Here is a 22993-nt window from a genome sequence, read left to right as displayed (position 1 = left end):
ATTTAAGATATGAAGAGGTAGGGGAAGTGGTGGCGAAGGTGGTAGGGAATGAGAACGGTGCCCATACGCAAGTGCCACATGGCTGTCCTGCTGGCCACTACCAAGAGTTGATTCTACAATAAAATAAAAAATAAAAAGAGAAATAACCTTGGAGGTCAATCATCACCCAGAAAGCAGATAGTAGACATCATGTAGTATATGTGTACGAAATTTCAAGTAAATAGGTCAAATGGTTAGTGAGCTACAGGGGACTTAAATCCTGGACAGAAACGGACAGCCACAGTAGCGTAGTATATAAGATTAAATTCAATGTTTCTGCACAGGTGGGATTTAGCAAAAAAAAGCCTTGTATTGTACTGTAGTGCAATGTAAAAATGACTAGGTGAATAGAATTTAGTTATTCAGCTGTATTTTGAAAACCAAAGGTTCTAGGAGGTAGGAGAAAGAATAACACCAATGTAGAGAATTCCTGATCATGTTCTCCAGCTACTGTTATGCATAGGCCTTCTTCCAACAAATTCAGCACAATATTCAGTCTGAGTGAGATACATTTAAAGAGAGTTAAGATATGATTAAAAAAAACCCACACACTTGCCTAAACTGAAATTCACCTAGGGTACTCACCTCTGGTCTGCAGTGGTTCAGACCAGTTTGTAGAGGCCAGCAGAGTCCGGCTGGCATTGTACAACATGAAGCAAACCCTGTGAACCACAAATCAAAAGTATACATGTTTAGATTTAAAAAAAAAAAAATGTAAAACTGTTTAAGATCATGCAGAGCCTCTGATCCATTGAGGGTTTGGCCATTTTTACTGCAAAGGGAAATAATGCATTACTAGTAAAATCTCATATACAGTATATGGATTTGTCCAACTTTTGGCTTGCAAGCTACTTTTAAAATGACCAGTTCGAAATGATCTACCTACATTAAAAATGCTATATATATTTTCAGTATACTTTATATAAAATATAGGTTGTCATACCTTGCATAACTGAATAACCTTTATGGCACAACAAAAATTCAATACATTTATGGTCACTACAGTATTTGGATTTAATAATCGTCATGTGGGAAAAGGCTGACTCGCATAAATAAGTACAGCCCAATAATGCAGTCAAGGAGCTTTTGAAATCCCTTCTTTAGTCGATATAAATTTAGAAGGCTAAATAGATCACAGCCTGAGTTTTGTGTTTGATCATGCGTGCGGGATGACCAGTGTGTTAGAAAAAAAAAGAAATCTCAGACTGGCCGCCCTGTATGTCAATCAAGTGGAAAATGCCATAAGGAGGATATGAGATAGACTAATGTTTAAAAATTTTTTTTTTTGTAATGCAATGTGATCTACCTGCACTACCTTTGCGATCTACCGGTCGATCGTGATCGACGCAATGGGCACCCCTGGTCTAACCCTTACTGCCTACATTTATGTGGTAGTGGTGGGATAACTGGGTCAGCATGAGGAAAAAATTATATTTAAATAAAAAAAAAAAAGGCATCCCATAACATTGAGTTAACCTGTACAGTTAATTTCAAATCGATTTAATTTTGCACAGCACCCTTGATAGTAAATTGTTTAAAATGATAGAATTGAGGACTAAAAATGATGAAAATATTTGAAACTATTTTCCACATTTCAGAAATTCTGGACATATCCTACCATCCTTTCTTTTGAAATCGCACATTATTGCGGTCATACTTCCTGATTTTCCACTGTGTAAGACAAATAACACATTTTTTAAAATACTGAAACATGGAATTCTTTAGAATACCTTGCTCTTTTGTGTATTACATTTTCGAAAACTGTGCAAGAGATAATTAAATGTATATGACCTCACAAAAATGCAGTTATTTAAATGCAGCTACTTTGATGAGCCAGATCATCTTATCACTTGCCATCTATCTTTCTTATCATACGAGACCAAGTACCACTATGTAGCCAGAAGAACAAGAAAATAAATGTAAATGAACTGTAACTGTCATTGCTTTTGTGTTAATTTAAGGAAGATGTTCTACAGCAGATGTTATACGTGGCAGAAACAGAAGGGGGTAGCGTTACAAGGGGTAGAATTACTGTACAGTATAAAACAGAATAGCTTGTGGAATTGCTCTGTGAAACTAGATGCCAATTTATGAGCTTGCTGAACATTTGTAAAATTCATCACAGGAATAATTATTTCCTATACCAGACATTGCATGCCTTTCATGTAATAACTGATAAAACTACTACTCAGAAGGTGATTTGAAATAATCTCTCAAACATCCCCTAGGTTAAAATGAGAGGAAGAAATTCGTTGCTTGAATGTTTACCAAGCCTTTAATGACTTTCTTAGTCGTGTACAATAAGTGTTTTATATTGTATTTGTATGGTCTTGCACTTTATGTTGCGTCTTGTGTATATATAGGTGATCTGTACTGTGTTTCATGTACCCGACTAGACACAGAGGACATTTTTCTCAAAGTATAAATTGTACAAAAGGAAAATAAAGCATCTTGAATCTTAGAAGAGAGTCCTGTGAACACTCATTGTCCTGTTGTAAACTAAAAGACCATCTTACACTATATTTTTTCTTAAAAATAGGTTTAATCCAGGTAAGCATTATTATACTTGTTTTCTTAATGTTCCCAAAATGGATTTTTTTTTTTTTAATTAAAGCTAGTCGGTTTCTTCCTTTCCTTGAAAGAATCTGTGGACTGAGTTGTGGGCGATTTAACATTCCAACTAACTGTAGAAGCTTCTAACGCTTAAGACAATACCTTTTGCTCCTCTGAGATGGACACAAATGATCATTGAAGCCATTTTTTATGTGGGTAGGAGGTTTATTTCAGAGTTATACATATTTACTTTTTTGTATTATCATTTTTTCCTCATGACTATAAAATTATACTTTGTGGCACAATGGCTAAAGCTGCAGTCTCATGGATCAGTTCATCCCTTTTGCCCAGTGCTACCAGGATAGACTCTGACCCCTGTAACCATGAATAAAATTAAGGTTTGAAAAAGCTATGCAGTAAAACATGTATCCATAGTGAATGCAATCAATAATAAATATTTATTTGAATTACCACACCTAAAATACTATCATTTTCTTAATATGATTTGTTGATTTTATTAATTTTAAAATTTACTACATACAGTACATGAACCTTTTTATATTTAAATAATTTTATTTAACATTTGTACAAATGTAATTTGTGCATAGAAATGCAATTTATTTTGCCCCTAAGTAACTTTTCTTCATATTTCTAGAAGGCACTTTGATTTTTCTGTCACTCTTTTTGAGCATTTAATAATTAAAAAATACATAAAATATAAAAAAGTGTTAATCCATCAGTCTCCCTTCATTTGAATAGAAAATCATTAACTTGAGGATGGCAATGGAAAAACGTTCAAGATGGAATCCAGTAAAAACCTCTTCAAATTAAGGGTCAAGAGAATCTGATGCCAAGTACAGAGTCAGAGTTGAAATCCTGAGGTGCTGTCTGGAATAAACTTGGCTATTTACTAACCAAATATTTGGGTATTGATTTATTCTATCCACTGCTTTATCAAACTCATTCACGGTCTGTGTGAAGGCCGGTTATTTTAGGCATTCAAATCTGAGAGCACCACAGCTGCAATAATAAGTTATATAATATAAAATAACTAAAAAGTATAAATTCAATATTGTTTATATTATTACATGTGTTTACTTCTTTAGATTATCAATCATATGAAAAGATTTGCGAACAATATAGCAATGACAAGCACATTGTCTTTGAATGGCTGTACTTAGTAGTACTAGTTTTGCTTAGACGTGTTAAACCGATCATGCTTTTTTCTTCTTCTACCACTAAAGCTTTCCCCTCAATTTCATGTGAAGTGGCTACACTGGGCCAGTCTTTTCCACTCTCATTAGTTATATACTCCCTGGCCTGGTACCCTTTTTTCCCCCCTTAGATCCCCCTTCACACAGCCCAACCACTTTCTCTTTGGTTGTCTTCTTGTTCTACACCCTTACAACTCCATATCCACGATTCTTCTACCCACATGGTTTACCCCTTTTCTCATGACATGCTCATATAGGACTCTATGAAATCCATTTTAATTTTTTCACAAATTCCATTTTTTCTCCCCATTTTCACATTTTCTTCTTTGTTTTAGGTTTTTGAATGTTTACCAATTTTGTTGTACTGTATGTTTTACTGTAGCTGTTGCTACTTTCAAACAATAGTGAAATGGAACTTTACATTCCTTTTAATGAAACAGTACACTACCACAACTATTCCTTATTGTATCTCTCATGGAGTGACTCTCTCGTCTGTGAGCAGAGTCTAATATTTACTAAAGTTCCTCTCACCATCAACTGAGCAGACTGGGAAGTACAATTAGGTCCATAAATATTTGGACAGAGAACTTTTTTCTAATTGTTTTTGTTCATTACCACAATGAATTTTAAATGAAACAACTCAGATGCAGTTGAAGTGCAGACTTTCAGCTTTAATTCAGTGGGTTGAAAAAAAAGATTGCATAAAAATTTGAGGCAACTAAAGCATTTTTTTTTTTTTTTAAAAAACACAATCCCTTCATTTCAGAGGCTCAAGAGTAATTGGACAAATTAAATAACTGGAAATAAAATGTTCATTTCTAATACTTGGTTGAAATCCCTTTGCTGGCAATGACAGCCTGAAGTCTTGAACTCATAGACATCACCAGATGCTGGGTTTCCTCCTTTTTAATGCTCTGCCAGGCCTTTACTGCAGCGGCTTTTAGTTGTCGTTTGTTTGTGGGCCTTTCTGTCCGAAGTTTAGTCTTCAACAAGTGAAATGCACGCTCCGTTTGGTTAAGATCAGGTGACTGACTTGGCCATTCAAGAATTTTCCACTTCTTTGCTTTAATAAACTCCTGGGTTGCTTTGGGTGTATGTTTTGGGTCATTGTCCATCTGTATCATGAAATGTCGCCCAATCAATTTGACTGCATTTAGCTGGATTTGAGCAGACAGTATGTCTCTGAACACCTCAGAATTCATTTGGCTGCTTCTGTCCTGTGTCACATCATCAAAAACACACTAGAGTCCCAGTGCCACTGGCAGCCATGCACGCCCAAGCCATCACACTGCCTACACCGTGTTTTACAAATGATGTGGTATGCTTTGGTTAATGAGCTGTTCCACGCCTTCTCCATACTTTTTTCTTGCCATCATTCTGGTAGAGGTTAACCTTGGTTTCATCTGTCCAAAGAATGTTTTTCCAGAACTGTGCAGGCTTTTTTAGATGTTCTTTAGCAAAGTCCAATCTAGCCTTTCTATTCTTGAGGCTTACAAGTGGCTTGCACCTTGCAGTGCACCCTCTGTATTTACTTTCATGTAGTCTTCCCTTTATGATAAACTAGGATACGCCTACCCTAGGACTAGGATACGCCTACCCCCTGGAGAGTGTTGTTCACTTGGTTGGTTGTTGTGAAGGGGTTTCTCTTCACCATAAAAATGATTCTGCGATCATCCACCACTGTTGTCTTCCATGGATGTCCAGGTCTTTTTGCATTGCCGAGTTCACCAGTGCTTTCTTTCTTTCTCAGGATGTACCAAAACTGCAGATTTTGCCACTCACAATATTGTAGCAATTTCTCAGATGGGTTTTCTGTTTTCGCAGCTTAAAGGATGGCTTCTTTCACCTGCATGGAGAGCTCCTTTGACCGCATGTTGTCTGTTCACAGCAAAATCTTCCACTTGCAAGCACCACACCTCAAATCAACTCCAGGCCTTTTATCTGCTTAATTGATAACATGACGGACTTGCCCACACCTGCCCATGAAATAGCCTTTGAGTCAACTGTCCAATTACTTTTGAGCCCCTGAAATGGATTATGTTAAAAAAATGCTTTAGTTGCCTCACATTTTTATGCAATTTTTTGTTCAACCCACTGAATTTAAGCTAAAAATCTGCACTTCAACTGCATATGAGTTGTTTCATTTAAAATTCATTGTGGTACAGATCCAAAATTAGAAAAAAGTTATCTGTCCGAATATTTATGGACTTAACTGTACATGTTGGGCAATGCTTTCTCTGGCCCCTTGGAACATGCCGTCTTGCACCCTTCCACTAATCAGCCAGCTCCACTGAAGAACAGAGACGTTCATTTGAAGCACAGTTTAAATGCACTGTCCACTTTAAACTTAGCTCCGCTGATGGGCTAATCAGAAGTTTTAGTTTTATGCATCTTTCAATGTGTTTAAAGCAGGGGCATGGCTGGGATCAAACACTCTGACCAGCTCATATACCTCCTTCACAGGGTGGACATCCCAATGTTTTGAAAACTTAGCAAAGGCTAGGTGGAATGCATTACACATGTGGTCAAGCACTTCTCTCCTCTGTTGCACACCCATTTGATTACACAGCTCTTTGGTTTTGGCATCAAAGCCATAGGTTTTTGCAGCTCCATTCATTAGGTAGGAGAGCCCATATCCTCCATAATACTGTATGCCGAGACTGCAGTAGGACAGTGAGTGCCCTGCAGAATTTTAAGAGCTGTGACTAGTTTGATGCATCCCTCTGAGATGAAGGTTAACTTCAATGTGAGGGTCTCCAGTTTTTCCTTCAGTTTCAATCATCTCTGGGATTTTTCATTACAGTCTGAGCTGATGTGTTTTTGGGCAGAAAACTCTTTGTAGAGGTGAATATTTTCAGCGTGGTACCGTACTGATTTGAACCAGGGGGGGAAATCTGGGTGTGTGGTGCTTTGGTCAGCATAAGCTCTTTCAGTGGCAAGAAGGTTGCCTCTTTCCTTTTCCTGGCAGGTTTCTTGAAGAATGCAGACTTTACCTACATCACTAGTGATGCAGCCTCACTGAAGTATTTACAGTGCTGCCAGGTCTCTCCCACCAAACTGATGACATGACACAAGCAGGTTGAATGCACACGGTTAGGCATAACTCCTTTTAAAACTTCCTGGTATGCTTTCAGAGACAGTATGATGCATTGTCTGTAACCACCGCTAAAATGTCATTTAGATTCAGCTGGTTGTTGTGAAGTGACTGAAGTGCTGTCTGTGAAAAGTTGCTGCTCTCCATAAAGATAACCTCTGCCAGAAAATACTGATCTTCAGTATCCATTGTAATTATGCATATTATTTCTAATGATTCTTAACCTTTAAAATGTTTACGAACCATATAGCATTACATCTGTAGCTTAAAAAGCTATACTTTTGTAGCTTCATCTACTGCATATTTTAAAATAAATAATTACAAAGCAAAATCTTTCAAAGAATGACATCTATATGTTGTTCAAAGACACGGGGCAAATGATTTTGATGAAGACTGCACTCATTTTCTGGCACCTCCCTGTTTACAATGACTCCGCACAAATGGCCACAAAGTGCTCCACAAACTGACATCTTGCATCTGACGACTTTGTTTCTTCTTCTATAGTTACCTGAAGAGGAACACTCATTGCTCTTAATTTCTCATTGTTCTCAAGATTAGTTTTAGATTTGACGTGGTTGTTGAAAATGACATCTTTTCATGTCCAGTCTATAGTATGCTAGCAAAACCTGCAGGAAAAGTTGTCTAGATTCATAAGTCACCGGGGCACAGTTGTGTCATCAGTTTTGCAGTTAAGCTAGCGTTTCAGTTTTTTGGATGTAGTTGGGGTATCTGATACTAATTGCTTCTACATTTGCTACGGTCTTGTGCAGCTAGTTAACTCACGTGCCTTAAACGAGAAAGCATACAGGAACAAGCGCACAACAGGTGGAGACAACTGGATTGCTACGAAAAATTGCATTTGCTTGAAAAACAAACAAACTAGAAAATAGCATCTGTATGACAGAACTACAGATTGCTCGAACGTTTAATATATTGGGAAGTTTTGTAACACTCACCCCTTGAGGCCTTAAATTCTGCACATTTCCATTTTTAAATCTAAAATCCGTTTATGTGCTCATTTCACGAATCCTTGTGTTCTCTGCATCGTGGAAATCATAGGACCCAACCATTCCACTTTCCACTCCTTTACTGTGTTTTCTTTTAGATTACACCAATGTTAACTGTACCTCCAATTTTCATTTCTGATCTCAACAAGCTATTACTTTAGATATACATCAATATTGTTGTGTAACATCCAGTTTCCTTTCATGCCCCTTTTTAACAGGAAAGGTTTGTGATCCAAGCAACAATGCTGGTCTGACCACTATTTTATACAAATTACCCTTCTCTCTTGTACCGATTCCTCACATCACTTAATACTCCCAATACCTTTTTTCAACCCGACTGCATTCTATGGTTTATTTCTAGACCTAAAGCTCTCCATCCTCCATCATGGTTGATACGAGAGATTTGCACTTTTCTTTGTTTTTAATCCTTTCTGCCAGGAGGTTAAATCTTTTTTTTTTTCCCTTGAATTTAAGTTATTCTGTCTTTTTACAACAAATCATAGCTCTTCTCCACAATGTTATTAAACCTTAACTGCAAACACATATATTATTTCTAAAACTACTTCTGACTTTTGTATAGGCACCCTCATAAAATATGTTTTACCTGTCCTTGCATAATTCTCCAGTACTCCCTTTGCTTTCATACATTTCCACTTTTCTTGCTTGGGAACTCTATCATATACCTTCCTATAATCTTTAAATACCACATACAGAAAAAAATGCATTTGATGTACCTTTTCCTAGCATAAATCCAAATTGTTCTTGCCCTATTGTCTCTCTCTTCTCAGCCTTTTAACCATTTTTCTTTCTTAGCTTCATACCTTTAATTCCCACAATCCTGGATGTCTCCCTACTCCTTATATACAGGGTTGGGAAAAAGTAGGTTTATAATTGGGAGTACGTGAAACAGAGTTTATTCTTGTATTTTTTATTACTCTCTTCAAATGTTTCTAAATGTGATGAATTACATGAATAAAATTTTATAAGTAAATTTCTTAGATATAAAATCAAGGCTTTGTGCTTTGTAAGCACAGCAGTTACAAGTTCTTCATTTTCCATGTTAGATTTTTTTCTGCCCAATACTACATTGCCATTTCTGCTACAAACCTTTTACTTTGTATTGTATATCTAAATATACTAAATAATCGGTTATTCAATTTTGTTTTGTGGGTTTCATTCTCGGTTTTAAGGCATTGAAAGATTGGTCTAATGGATATCTTGGTCACATTTAGTGTAGTATTATTGAGGAGGACTGTAAAGGGTTGTCACTAGGGGGTAATCCAGTGTACGTGTAATAACATATTATATTTGCTCTTTTATTATGGGGGCGGGGGTCGGAGGAGAAGAGTTATCAGTTTATATTTTGGGCTCACCGAGTGTCTTCTGTGTGGGCTCTCTTTGGGAGATGAAACTGCGTTATTACAAAATAACTGTTTGATAGGAACCTGCTGGTGTATCTCTATCAAGTGGCTTTCTGGAGGATATTGCATTGAGTGGCATAAGAACAAATATTTATTGCTTTAATACTAATGTTATGTGGATTAGGGGTAGATTGCATATGGCTACATAAATACTTTTTGCCTCTGTCTAAACAGGGGCAAGAGAAAAAATATATATCAATATGAATTACATTTTTTAAACTGCATTCTTGTACAGCTTATTAAATCTTTATATGCTGTGAAAGATGTGACCAACACAAAAAAAAAAAAAAAAAAAAGGGTACTTCATTTACATGTAAAATATCTAATGCAATAGAGTTTGTTACTACTGTTAAACTATGCAAGACCTAAGTATGGTCTTTGAAAATAAAGTCCATAAAAGGTTATGAAAAACAAGACATAAAGGCATTCAATTTACTTTCACATTTCCAAGATGTCTGCAAGATTAATTGAATGTAGGTAGGCGTGGTAACTATATGGATGCCCAGTGCTGGTATGATGTGCCTGAAGAACTTCAAATCTGTATTGGACTTAGCAGGATGCGGTGGAGGGTGGGGTCTGGGGGGTGGTTTGTTGGGGTTCGAGAGAGAGAGAGGAAAAAAAAAAAAAAAAAAGAACACACTAAACCCACATAAATGCATTCAAAGCAATACACTATTATTCACAGATTACTACCTACATATGTTTATCCCTCCACAGTGAAATATTTTTTAATTGAAAATGCTATTACTATGAAGATGTGTTTAGATGCAAAATTAAAATCTTCATATTACAAGTGCATCCCTGAAAGACATATTTTATGTTAAGTTATATTGTATAGTAAAGCGTAAGACTAAGGAGTACCCAGGCAGCAATAAACAAATTATATTTTCTCAGAGATCGAAATATAAAGGTATATTTGTACTTCAGGACAAGATCATCAACAATATTTAATGTAGTTAACACATGCACAGCTAATATTCCAAAGTGGGTTATTTATTTATTACATACATTACATACATACACACATGCGTGGAAGTGTGTGTCTCTGTCCAGCCCGGAAGGGATAGGTGGGTAAGTGCTCCACCTCAGAGGAAACAAGAAACTCGCTTAGCCACCAACACCACAAGCAATGCGAGCATGTCAGCAAAACAAAACCCCTGAAGAAAGTCACTTAGCCGCTAACATCAGCAAAACGGTATCCCCTTCTACTTTTCCTCCCACTGCTAATACACAAGTGAAGCAAGCATGTCAACAAAACGTATCCTCCTAAGAGAGAGATGCCCAGAGTAGTTCCTTTCAAATTACCTGACATCTCTACATTTCAGTTTTTTTTTGTTTTTTTTTTATATAAATGATTTCAATGGTTTCTAGGACCCCAGGCTTACACAGCTAGTATTTGATATTGGCCAGCTACTGATGACTGGAATTGTAGACTGGTTGTACAGAAGTCATTTGGACATATACAATATTGCAAGAAAACAGAAACTTAGTAGGGGGGAAAAAAAAAAAAAAAAAGTACTTACTTATATTTCTTGTTGGGAAGCACCTGCACTTCACAACTGTCATTAAGGCAGTTTATAATGGGCCCCAGTTGATACTTTGCATCTGTGATTAGCAGTGGCACAATAAATACAGGATTACATTTAGGGACTGGGTACAATACAGGAAGCTTGTAGGTTGTATTATCTCCTATATAAAAAATAAATAAAATAGGCATTTATGATTTTGAATTGGGTTAACCTTTTTGGTAAATAAAAAAAGCAGAATATATAACATTGTGTAGCGAGATGAAATACTCGAAAGACAAAAACAGAACTTAAAAATTCAGTTTAATGAGTAATAGTTTAGTGAAATCCTACCTTCTGTTAATTGCACCAATTTAATTATATTTTGGAAGGTTTACCAAATGCGTGTCAGGTATATTATGAGACAATAAAAGGCAGAAGTATAAATTCACACACCTTCCCTCAGCACCTGAATCTGGATTGTGGCTGTGGTTCGATTAACCACAGTTTTATCAACTGCTTGGCCAAGCCACTGTTCATAAAAGCAGAAGGCTGGTTTGAGCCAAAGAGTGGTGCTGAAGCGTGACATTTCACCATAAGCCAAAGATATAGGGTAATCTTGGGGGGGAAAAACACAAAAACATACGCAGGTGTTTAATCATAATAAGGACCTATTAAAAAACAAAGCAAGAACTACATAAATTATTACTTCCACATTTTTGGTAGGTCAATGAGCTACCAACACTCCAAAGGCATGTAAATGAGACAGAATTTAAATATTTTGAAGTTTAATACAGTTTACAGAATTGAACTAATTTATTCATTAATGTTTTAATTAATTTATTATTTGTAACAATGATGCATTTGATTCTATAATGCACTGAATTGTGACAAACCATATAGACATTTTTTTTTAAAAAAAAAAAAAAAAGGACATAACCCTTTGTTTATTTTATGGGTTTATATACTACTGACCCCATTTATCCAAGAATTTCAGAGTAGGAAATAATTGTTCCAACAGGCACAAAAATCTCAGTGTAATGCAAATTTGGTGTTAGTCTAAGAAGTAAGAGTAATCGCATTTTATCAGTTTTCCAAATTGAGGAAAATACTCCCTGTGGTGGGCTGGCACCCTGCCCGGGGTTTGTTTCCTGCCTTGCACCCGGTGTTGGCTGGGATTGGCTCCAGCAGACCCTGTAGTTAGGACATACTGGGTTGGATAATGGATGGAAAATACCTCTAACTTCACCATGACTTAGAAGAGCTTGGGAGCGGCCTTAATTCTCCAGAAGATGACATTCAGCCAAAGATCAGCACAAATATTCTGAGAAAGACAGAATGTTTTGGAAATGCTACAAATCAATTATATTCTAAAACAGATGTGACAGAGATGGAGAGAGATTTATAAGAACTTACTGGTCACGTGATTGCATCATCTGCGTGAAGCAGCTATGCAGTGTTAACTGTAATGAAAGGGTTAGGAATGCTACATTTTTTGGGGAAAAATGAAGCTTTGCAATAGCACACACACACACACACACACACACTGTATGTGAATCACAAGCAATATCACAGTAAGAACACAGATATTCCCAAGGAAACTACAAAATTCCTTCATGAATGCCATCTTCTTGCTCAGGATGCCATAACATTGTGGCGTCATACTCAAATGTGAACCCCTACATTTTCACGAAAGTGGGTGTAGGATGTTTGATAACTAGTTCTCATGTCCTACTCTAGGGTAAGAATTTCGTTTCTTAGTAAGATCTGTAGTACAATTCCTAGGAGTCATTCTAAAACACTTGATAAATACAGGCACATGTCATTACTAATAATCACCTAGGACATCATGTATAACACCATGCATTGAATTCCCTCTAAGACATGGTGTGTATACACACACACACAAAAAAGTGGTCAGATATCAAAATCTCAGTGAAAAGGCGAGTAGCAGCACACTGTTTGGAAAGGATGGGGGGGGAAGTGTCAAAATTAAAGGCAAAATGTCGATTTTAATCTCTAAATTTCTACTTTAATAATAAAATAAACTGAGATTAAAGTAGAATGTTGTAAACTTCACCTTAAAAATCAATGTTTAATTTACTAGAGTTCCTCAAACCCAAACGTAACTAAAATAGCATGTGAAATGCTTCTTAGTGTTCCTTGACCCAGTCAATCTCTACATACTTCTTATACCGTTTTTCTCTCATGCCAACAGGAGCGCACGGGCAGCGATAGCCACACAGAATATATTACATTCCTCACATTACAGCTCTCGGAACATTTTAGAATACTAGATAGATAGATACTTTATTAATCCCAAAGGGAAATTCACATAATCCAGCAGCAGTATACTGATACAAAGAAACAATATTAAATTAAATAGTAATAAAATGAAAAAATAAAAAAAAAATTAATGTTAGCATTTACTCCCGGGTGGAATTGAAGAGTCGCATAGTGTGGGGGAGGAACGATCTCTCAGTCTGTCAGTGGAGCAGGACAGTGACAAAAGTCTGTCACTGAAGCTACTCCTCTGCCTGGAGATGACACTGTTCAGTGGATGCAGTGGATTCTTCATGATTGACAGGAGTTTGCTTAGTGCCCGTCGCTCTGCCACAGATGTTAAACTGTCCAACTTTAATCCTACAATAGAGCCTGCCTTCTTAACAAGTTTGTCCAGGCGTGAGGCGTCTTTCATCTTTATGCTGCCACCCCAGCACACCACCGCGTAGAAGAGGGCACTCGCCACAACCGTCTGGTAGAACATCTGCAGCATCTTACTGCAGATGTTGAAGGATGCCAACCTTCTCAGAAAGTATAGTCTGCTCTGACCTTTCTTACATAGAGCATCAGTATTGGCAGTCCAGTCCAATTTGTCATCCAGCTGCACTCCCAGATATTTATAGGTCTGCACCCTCTGCACACAGTCACCTCTGATGATCACAGGGTCCACGAGGGGCCTGGGCCTCCTAAAATCCACCACCAGCTCCTTGGTCTTGCTGGTGTTAAGGTGTAAGTGGTTTGAGTCGCACCATTTAACAAAGTCTTTGATTAACTTTCTGTACTCCTCCTCCTGCCCACTCCTGATGCAGCCCACAATAGCAGTGTCATCAGCGAACTTTTGCGTGGCAGGACTCGAGTCATATTGGAAGTCTGATGTATATAGATTGAACAGGACCGGAGAAAGTACAGTCCCCTGCGGCCCCCCCTGTATTGCTGAACACAATGTCAGACCTGCAGTTCCCAAGACGCACATATTGAGGTCTGTCTGTAAGATAGTCCACAATCCATGCCACCAGGTGTGAGTCTACTCCCATCTCAGTCAGCTTGTCTCCTAAGGAGCAGAGGTTGGATGGTGTTGAAGGCGCTAGAGAAGTCCAAAACATAATTCTTACAGCACCACTGCCTCTGTCCAGGTGGGAGAGGGATCGTGTAGCATATAGATGATGGCATCCTCCGCTCCCACCTTCTCCTGGTATGCGAACTGCAGAGGGTCGAGGCGTGGCGGACCTGTGGCCGCAGGTGGTGAAGCAGCAGCCGCTCCATGGTCTTCATCAGATGTGACGTCAGAGCAACAGGCCGGAAGTCATTCAGCTCACTAGGACGTGATACCTTTGGGACAGGGTGATACAAGATGTTTTCCAAAGCCTTGGGACTCTCCCTGTTCCAGGCTCAGGTTGAAGATGCGCTGTAGAGGACTCCCCAGTTCCAACGCACAGGCCTTCAGCAGTCGTGGCGATACACCATCTGGACCCGCTGCTTTGCTGGCACAAAGTCTTTTCAGCTCTCTGCTCACCTGGGCTGCTGTAATTGTGGGTGGGGATGTCTCACCTATGCTGGTATCAGCAGAAGGATGGTTGGAGGATGCAGTACTCGAGGTGAGAGTGGGTTACTGTGATCAAACCTATTAAAGAAGTTGTTCATTTGGTTTGCTCTCTCCACGTCTGTCTCGATGGCGGCACCCGCTTGAGCTGCAGCCAGTGATAATCTTCATCCCATCCCACACTTCCTTCATGCTGTTGTTCTGCAACTTCTGCTCCAGCTTTCTCCTGTACTGCTCTTTCGCCATCCTGAGCTGGACTCGGAGTTCCCTCTGCACGCACTTGACCGTTAAAAGCCCTTTTCTTCTGGTTCAAAAGGCCCTTGATGTCACTTGTAATCCATGGCTTGTTGTTAGCATAGCAGCATACTGTTCTTACTGGAACTACAATGTCCATACAGAAGTTGATGTAATCAGTTGTGCATTCAACAGCCTCTTCAATGTTCTCACTATGTGACCCAAGCAATATATCCCAGTCTGTAGTTCCAAAGCCGTCTCTCAGAGCCTGCTCTGCCTCAGGGGACCACTTCCTGAATGAGCGTGTAGTTGTAGGTAGCGCCCTCACTCTTGGTTTGTATTGAGGCTGAAGCAGAACCAGGTTATGATCTGCTTTCCCAAGCGCAGGCAGCGGGGTGGCAGTGTATGCGTCTTTAACGTTTGCATACAGTAGGTCGATAGTCCTGTTTCCCGAGTGTTACAATCCACATACTGGGAGAAGGCAGGTAATGTTTTGTCCAGCGTTACATGGTTAAAGTCTCCAGCGATTAGCACAAGTGCCTCAGGGTGCTGCGTTTGTAACTTAGCAACTGCGGAATGGATGATGTCACTCGCCATCTCCGCATTCGCTTGAGGGGGATGTAAACAATAACAATCACGTGTCCAAACTCTGGGCAAGTAATAGGGACGCAGACTTACGGCCAACAGTTCGATGTCCCTGCAGCAATTGGAGATTTTAACGTTTACATGTCCTGAGTTGCACCACTTTGTATTGACATAGAGAGCGAGTCCTCCTCCTTTCTTCTTTCCGCAGGTACTTGCGTCTCTGTCCGCTCTAACTGTGCTAAACCCGGGTAGCTCCACGTTAGCATCTGGGATGGTAGTTGTTAGCCATGTTTCACTAAAACACAGCAAGCTGCATTCTCTGTAGGTTCTGACATTTTCACCAGCACAGCCAGTTCGTCGATCTTATTTGGTAGTGAGTTTACATTTCCCAGGATCACAGAAGGCACCGACGGTTTATAACGCCATTTTCTCTCAAGTTGTCTCGATTTAATCTTATCTTTTATCTTTGTGCTGGCTCGGCTGCCCGATATCTTCTTACCTCGTCAGGTAAATAAGGAACCACACCGGCATAAGCATTTCTTCTCAGTGCTTTAAGCTGACTACTTGAATAGGCGATTCTCGGGAGTGTAAAAATCCATGTCAAGTAGTAAAAAAATTGTAAAAAAAGTGTCCAGGGAGCAATTCCACATAAAAGAAAGTGGTAAAAGTGATCAGTGAAATTGAGAAAAAAAGGCAAAAAGATAAAGTCATATACGGAGCTGCTGGAAAGGCTGCCACTCGGATGCGGCGCCGGAAATGAAAACTAAAAACTAATGCAACTAAAATGTAAATTTGAAATCATTTTCATAATGAAATGCATTAAAACATGAATTAAACAAGCTGGGGGCATGACGGCACAGTAGTAGCGATGAACTTGCGCCCCATCCAGGGATTGCTCTCATCCAGGGATTGCTCCTACCTCACACATGATGCTTGCAGAGATCGGCGTGATCCTGGATAGAATAATTTATTGCTGCAGTACTGTCTCTGTCAAACATACCAACCTCTAATTCCTGTCCTGCCAGATTTTCATTCTTTCTCCATGTATGCAACCACCACACAATAAGTACAGGTTTATACTTCATGCTCAGAACGTGTATACACACGCATCATGTATGCCATGCATCCCGAGAAGTGCTCGGCTGCATTTAGTTTTAAATTTAATATTTTCCTTCTTGTATTTCTTTATTTGTTTTATTTCAGCTATATTAAATTAGATGTTATGTAGCTATCTGCAATGTTACTATACAATTTGAAAGGTATTTGTTTAGTTTTATCATTAATGTTTGCTAGATATATCTTATTTACCTTGATTTTTGTGTAGTTAAGTTAGCGATTTCTAAAAGCCTGATAGTGCTTTCTGCCAAATTAGTATTACATATTTCATCTGGATTTCCTCATCTACATTTCTCCATAAAGGCACAGAATATTAAACCAGCATTGATTACATTGATTAAAATATATATAATATATATAAGTGCCCTAACCTTCAGAGCCATGAACCCCACATTGTAAAGTATACAGGTAATTGTGCAAATAGTGCATGCATGAGTGTTTTATTTATATAAAAATCAAAAAAAAAAAAAAAAAAGACAGCAAGAAGCTTTACTTGAAAACAATGCCGATGTTTAGATTTCTAAATTAGAACGTTTTAAATACAGCATATAAAAAAAAAAACAAAAAAAAAAAAAACTGACCTAACCTTGCATTTTCTATTGTTGGAGAGGTTTAACAATCCAACATTGTTTTTCCATTGTTTTTGTTTAAAAGTTATTGTCAACAGTTTACTGTTTCAGTATTTAATGTTTTTCTTTGATTAATTTTTTACTCCTTGTATTAGGGCCTTCCAAGTCAGAAGACTAGCTGTGACTGAAATTTTCATGTTGATGGTATGATCATTTCATATAATAACTATTATTTTTTTTTTTATGCCTGTATTTAAAATGTGTCCAGAGGACTCATGCATAATGCTGTGTGTAGAATTCGCACTATAACAGGACGCAAGCACAAAAGCCAAAATGTGCTTACACACAGAAAAATCTAGATGCAGGAACCTGTGCATACTCCAACTTCCACGTTCTTCCGCTCCATAAATCCCAGTCAGTGTGAAAAGTAATGCTCGTGCACGCGCCTTCTGTCCCGCCCCAACTCCTCCCAGAATTACGCCTCTATGAATATGCAAATCAATATAAATCGCCCTTAAGCTCAGCCTTCTGTGAAAAGACAATGGGAAAAGCACAGGGAAAATAGGAATTTCAGCGAATACCAAGTGGAGGCAAAGGAAAAGCATACTATTTGTTGATTTAAACAGTGGTATAATCAACAAATGGAAGTTTATCGAGTGACAGAAAAAAGAAACCCAAAAGCTCAAGTTCACAAAGTTGCACAGTGCCAAAATAAAAAAGTACGAGGCGAGTTGTAGCCTACTGTAAGAGCTCATTAGGGTACAGGCAAAAAAAAGGCACACGGTGGAGAAAAAAAAAAAAAAAAGCACGAAATGTCAACTTTAATCTCGTAGTTTATTTTGTCATTAAATTAGAACATCATAAACTTCACCTTTAAAATCATTTAATTTACTAGTTGCTAAAATCCTGTGGTAAATAAAAGTAGCACATTAAATGCTTTGTTTTGTATTTGATCTTCTATGTGGTCTGTGTGTGTGAATCACTATGTGCGTCCGTTCTCTCTCTCTTTCTCCGACAGGACACATAATCCATTACATTTGTGATATTACAGCACTCTGAATAATTAAAATACTGAGATGTATACGTAGTATTATTTTCATGATGATTGGAATGAAAGCATGCGATTGTTCATGTCTCACACAAGATGCTGCTGCGCCATACGTGACATTCGATGAAATAATTGTAGCAGTACTGTCTCTTTCAAACGTACTAACCTTCAATTCCTGTCCTTACTTTTCTTTCCCCAAATACCCAATCGCCTCACAATCAGCTCTGTAATAGACGTTAAGCCATCTGTAAGCTTACGATTCTTCAAATATTTTAAGGAACACTAAATATCTTTATAGTACATGTTTAATTATTCTATCCATCTATCTTTCCAGTGTCGCGCCAGCCTCAGCAAATATACAGCGCAAGGTAGGAACAATACATGAACTTGCTAGCGCAGCAGGACCGTGTCCTCACATGTTTAATTATTAACAATACAGATTTAAATGAAGTTAGTTTTATCTGTATAATACAATCAACATATTTTGCTGCATTTCATCTTAAAAATGAGATTGTCATATGTGAATACGCGCTTTATAAAGTGGTTCAGGTTGTGCAGTATTAGAACAGTAGCGAAAATTTACAGTGGGGTAATTGTACTTAAGTACATACAGTTCTAAAAGGAGCAACTGATTGAGTGCGTTTATAGTTCTTGGGATGAAACCGTTTCTGAACCGCGAGGTCCATACAGGAAAGGCTTTGAAACGTTTTGCAATGGCTGAGGCAGCGTGGGCTTGATGCTGTATACCGATAATTCTTTTTCCGATCAGCTGCGATTCCCCACTCAGATACAGTGATATAAAATACTACGAGTGGTGCAGTGAGAGTAATATGGAAAAAAGATGATCCGCTGTGGCAACCCTTAAAGGGAGCAGCTGAAAGAAGATGGTGCAGCGAGTGTAACAATGCTAATGCAGTTATGGTATTTGGCTATTCCCTGGACCATTATATTGTTACAAGTTAATTACAATCAGATGCATTACACTAATCAACAATATGCGGTTAGTGTATTTATAAAGCCGTGTCAGGAAAATAGAGTAACCGCACAGGAACAGTAGCACTGCTTTGACGCTGGGTGCCGCGAGTCTGCAAAACCGTGCGGAGATCTTGCGTACGACAGGTTATGAGGTACAGTGGAAAAGTGCGTGGCTTTATGCCAAGCGTAGGTTTTATACATTGTGATTTGAACGTGGAAACATTCTTACGCAACATTTCTGTGCGTACGCACCGTTTATGCATGAGGCCCCAGGTCTCTAGTTGACCATTCTGTGGTTTCTCTGTATTTGTTTTTGAGGCCCCCTTCAATTTTAATGAGGTATGTCTCAACTTTAGTACTCTCTTCTTTCATTGTAGCATTTGTGGAGTGAGGATTATATCTGGCTGTGGGGGTTCCATTTTTGGCACATTCTACAATTTGTGTTAGAAATAATGGCACAAATCTCTTTTTTAAAAAAAAAAACTTTTAGCATACTGTCCCTAGTGGTTTTGATGTTCCAGAGAACGCCTACCTTTCAAAATTCACATTTTTAAATGTTTGTTTGCATAAGTATATTTGTACATTAAACTCCTTTTAAACAAGCAGATTCTACACAATCCTCTTTAGAATGACATGCCAGCTTTAAGGACGTGCTGGTCTACAATGTTGCTTGAGAACTTCAGCCCCAAGGGATAAATGGAGTTTAAAATTTCCTTTAATAACTTTTGTTCAGTTCTGCGGTAATGTGGTAGATATGCTTAGCCATGTTGTAAATCAAAGACAAATAATCAAAATGTTTACCATTATAAACTTAACGTTTCTTTTTGAAATCACTCAAGTAAATACATCGGAGTAAGCAAGCAAACACCCTTCTAAATGAAGGCCAAGAACCCAACAGAATATTAGAAGGTACAGAAATGATGCACAGCCTAGACAATGTCATTTTTGTGCATGTTCTTTCAAAGCATTGCCTTAGATAAATATCTATCTTTTTCTGTTTTCAGGTTTAGACTCTACTGAACCATTAATGAAAAGACAGATTTGCACTACATATTAAGTGAAAAAGTGTCTTGCTATCCTATAGTGCTGTGTTAATACAGGTTTCACATCTTTTATTTTAGAACAAACATCAGATTCCCTTCTCCAATATCCAGCACAGGTCATTGATGACCAGATACAGACATCATTTTATAACATTCCTTGGGAGAGATGAAATACATTTTGTTGATGCTGGCTTATAATGCTTATTGTATAGTGAATAAAATGTATGAAAAGACTTTTAATGCTTGTCTCAGATGCATACTGTTACCCATTAACCAGTAGTAGTCAAAGCCCAAAAAGACTACAAGCCTGTTTTACCTCTTCTGGCACAGAAATACAACTCTTAAAGGCCTTAGAAAATTAATTGTGTACTGAGTTAGTAATAGTGTATGGTAAGAAATATTGAAGACTTAAAGAATCTGTGATCAAAAACAGTAATGTTAATAATGTATAACAAATTAGGAATATACTTGGTTTCTCTTTCCTTTTTTAACATTCCTTGTAAATGTGGAGGAAAAGGCTATAAGCTTTATGATAAAGAATATAGATTTTTTTTTTTTCTCCGTAAAAAGTATTACAGCAACAGGGCATCTTTCAGCTTCTTATGGAGGAAAAGAAGTGTGCGGAGAATAAATTTCTGTTCAGAGGGCGAGTCTCACTCCCTTTGTTACCGTCAATGAAGAAAGAACCTACGTAAAGGCCCTTCAGAAATTTGATTTGCTATCTGAATTTCCAGAAGAGGAGGGGGAAAATGTCTTTAGACCCTTCATCTTCCCTTTTCACACATGAAAGATGAGCATCAGTTTTTACAGAATGCGAGAGGGGAAAAAAAAAAAAAAAAAAAAGGTTTTGTGAGAAAATGTAACATAAGCATACATGTCCCTCATTGTTCTGTTACAACCTACAATTCTTGCTCTATAATGTATGTATTGTTTAAATCTTTTGTAATAAATGTTGCAAACCAATTTCATCTTTGCAGTACATTGTCTCAGATCTGCACTTCTTAATGTTATGAATTAAAATAAGGTTTTAAAAGACAGGGGCAAAGCAAAGTTTATTTATAAAGCACATTTACAACAGCCTAAACTAAATCAAAGTGCTGTACAAGAAAGAGTAAATAAAGCAGTTAAAATGTACACATCACAAAACAGCTAGCATAACCAACCATTAAATAAAAAACTCGAATTACCCACTCCATACATACAGTATTTATAATCATGAATGTACAGGAGCCAACATAAACAATGAATGTAAACCTTTTGCAGGGTCAAATGCCAGCGAGACAAAATAAGACTTTAATGATGACTTAAAAATGGCGTGTGTTGGAGAAGACCTAATATAATAAGGTGAGCCCTTTCCAAAGAAATGAAGCAGCCAACGCAAAGGCCCAATACCCAACTCCCCGACCGTTTGCTTCAACCTCAGGATAACTAAGAGCATCTGCCTAGTAGACGGCACTGTTATTGTTGGCACATATAAAAGTGAAGAGGTTCTGAGGGGTAAGATGGGGGCTGTTCCATTTAAACATTTGAAAACAAGGAATAGAATTTTAAAATCAATTCTAAAGAGGACCGGAAACCAATAAAACAAGGTCAGTGTTGGCAAAATACTGTATTGCCATGCTTACAACAGCCATTCAATAAGCAACCAGCAAGGTTGTGGACTAGTTGCAGGTGTCATAACAAGACCTTAGCAGCTCACACCTGCAAAGAATTGCAAGAGTCCAAAATGAGATGTTCTAAAATCTTGGATGGTATTTAAGAAAACAAAGAATGAAAAGTCTTTACTTAAAGTCTTAGCTGGAAAAAAAGCTACATTTAACCTCAGAATTGATCTGTTTATCGAGTTTCAATGAACTGTCAAACATTACACCTCGGTTCCTATACTGAAGCTTTACATCAGTATGGCAAAGGGTCCAAGAACAACATCAGAGACACTCCTACCTTCTGAACCTTTGGACACCACAATCTCAGTTTTATCATCATTTAGTTTAAGAGAATTCATTGCTATCAGGATTTTAATATCATTCAAGCAGGCATGGAAGGTCTGCATCGTCTCACTTTGATTTTAGTGGCAAATAGATTTGAGCATCATCAGCATAGCAGTGAAAGGAGGAGACATACTTGTTAACAATGGAGCCTAACGGCAACATGTATACAAAATGAGAACTGGTCCAAGGATGAAATCCAGTGGGACCCTGCAAGTAAGAGGAGCTAAAGATGTTGAAAACTCACCCAAGAGAATAGAAAAGCTCCCATTGCTTAGATAATATTTAAACCATTTAAAAGGCATTACCTTGGATGCCTACATACTGTTCAAGAAGGGATATAAAGAATTGCAAGATCCACAGTATCTGTACAAGAATAGCAGAATCACCAGCATTAGTAGTTAGAAGGTCATTGTAAACCTTGAACAAGGCTGTTTTACTGCTGTAAGAAGATCTGTATCAGGTTTGGATGTTTTCCAGAATACTATTTTTATCCAGAAATGTTGAGTAATGACAACTTTTTCTAAGACTTTAGATAAAATTTAGAAATTGGCCTGAAATTTGACACATAGGGTCCAAATTTAGATTTTTAATAAAGTTACTGCACTACATCACATTTCAAGGGAACAGGAATACATCCAGAAATCAAGCTAGCATTTATTAAAAGTAACAATACTTGGTCTGACAGAATCAAAAACCCCCTTAACTAATTGAAGGAGCAATGTCCAGGGGGCAATTTGTAGGATTCAGCCGTTACACCAAATCATACAACAGAGATGATG

At 37.9% G+C, this 22993-nt stretch overlaps 1 protein-coding gene across 2 annotated transcripts in view; it reads right to left on the bottom strand.

The window, feature by feature from the left end:
• Positions 1–22993, bottom strand: part of LOC120543005 — a 38040-nt gene that overhangs the window by 2243 nt on the left and 12804 nt on the right. The window contains exons 2-5 of one of the 2 annotated variants that reach the window (XM_039775818.1): positions 11290–11451; positions 10852–11017; positions 625–701; positions 445–536 (exon numbers count right to left, since the gene is read on the bottom strand). In XM_039775818.1, the coding sequence (XP_039631752.1) occupies positions 532–536; positions 625–701; positions 10852–11017; positions 11290–11451 (410 nt within the window). In that variant the 3' untranslated portion in view covers positions 445–531. Of the gene's footprint in view, positions 1–444; positions 537–624; positions 702–10851; positions 11018–11289; positions 11452–22993 lie in introns of those variants that run through there. The other variant, XM_039775816.1, reaches the window with a different exon arrangement.

The sequence above is a fragment of the Polypterus senegalus genome, chromosome 13 (assembly GCF_016835505.1).
Source record: "Polypterus senegalus isolate Bchr_013 chromosome 13, ASM1683550v1, whole genome shotgun sequence".
Lineage (NCBI taxonomy): Eukaryota > Metazoa > Chordata > Cladistia > Polypteriformes > Polypteridae > Polypterus > Polypterus senegalus.
The sequence above is the reverse complement of the archived record's forward strand: the minus strand, read 5'-3'. Positions and strand labels throughout refer to the sequence as shown.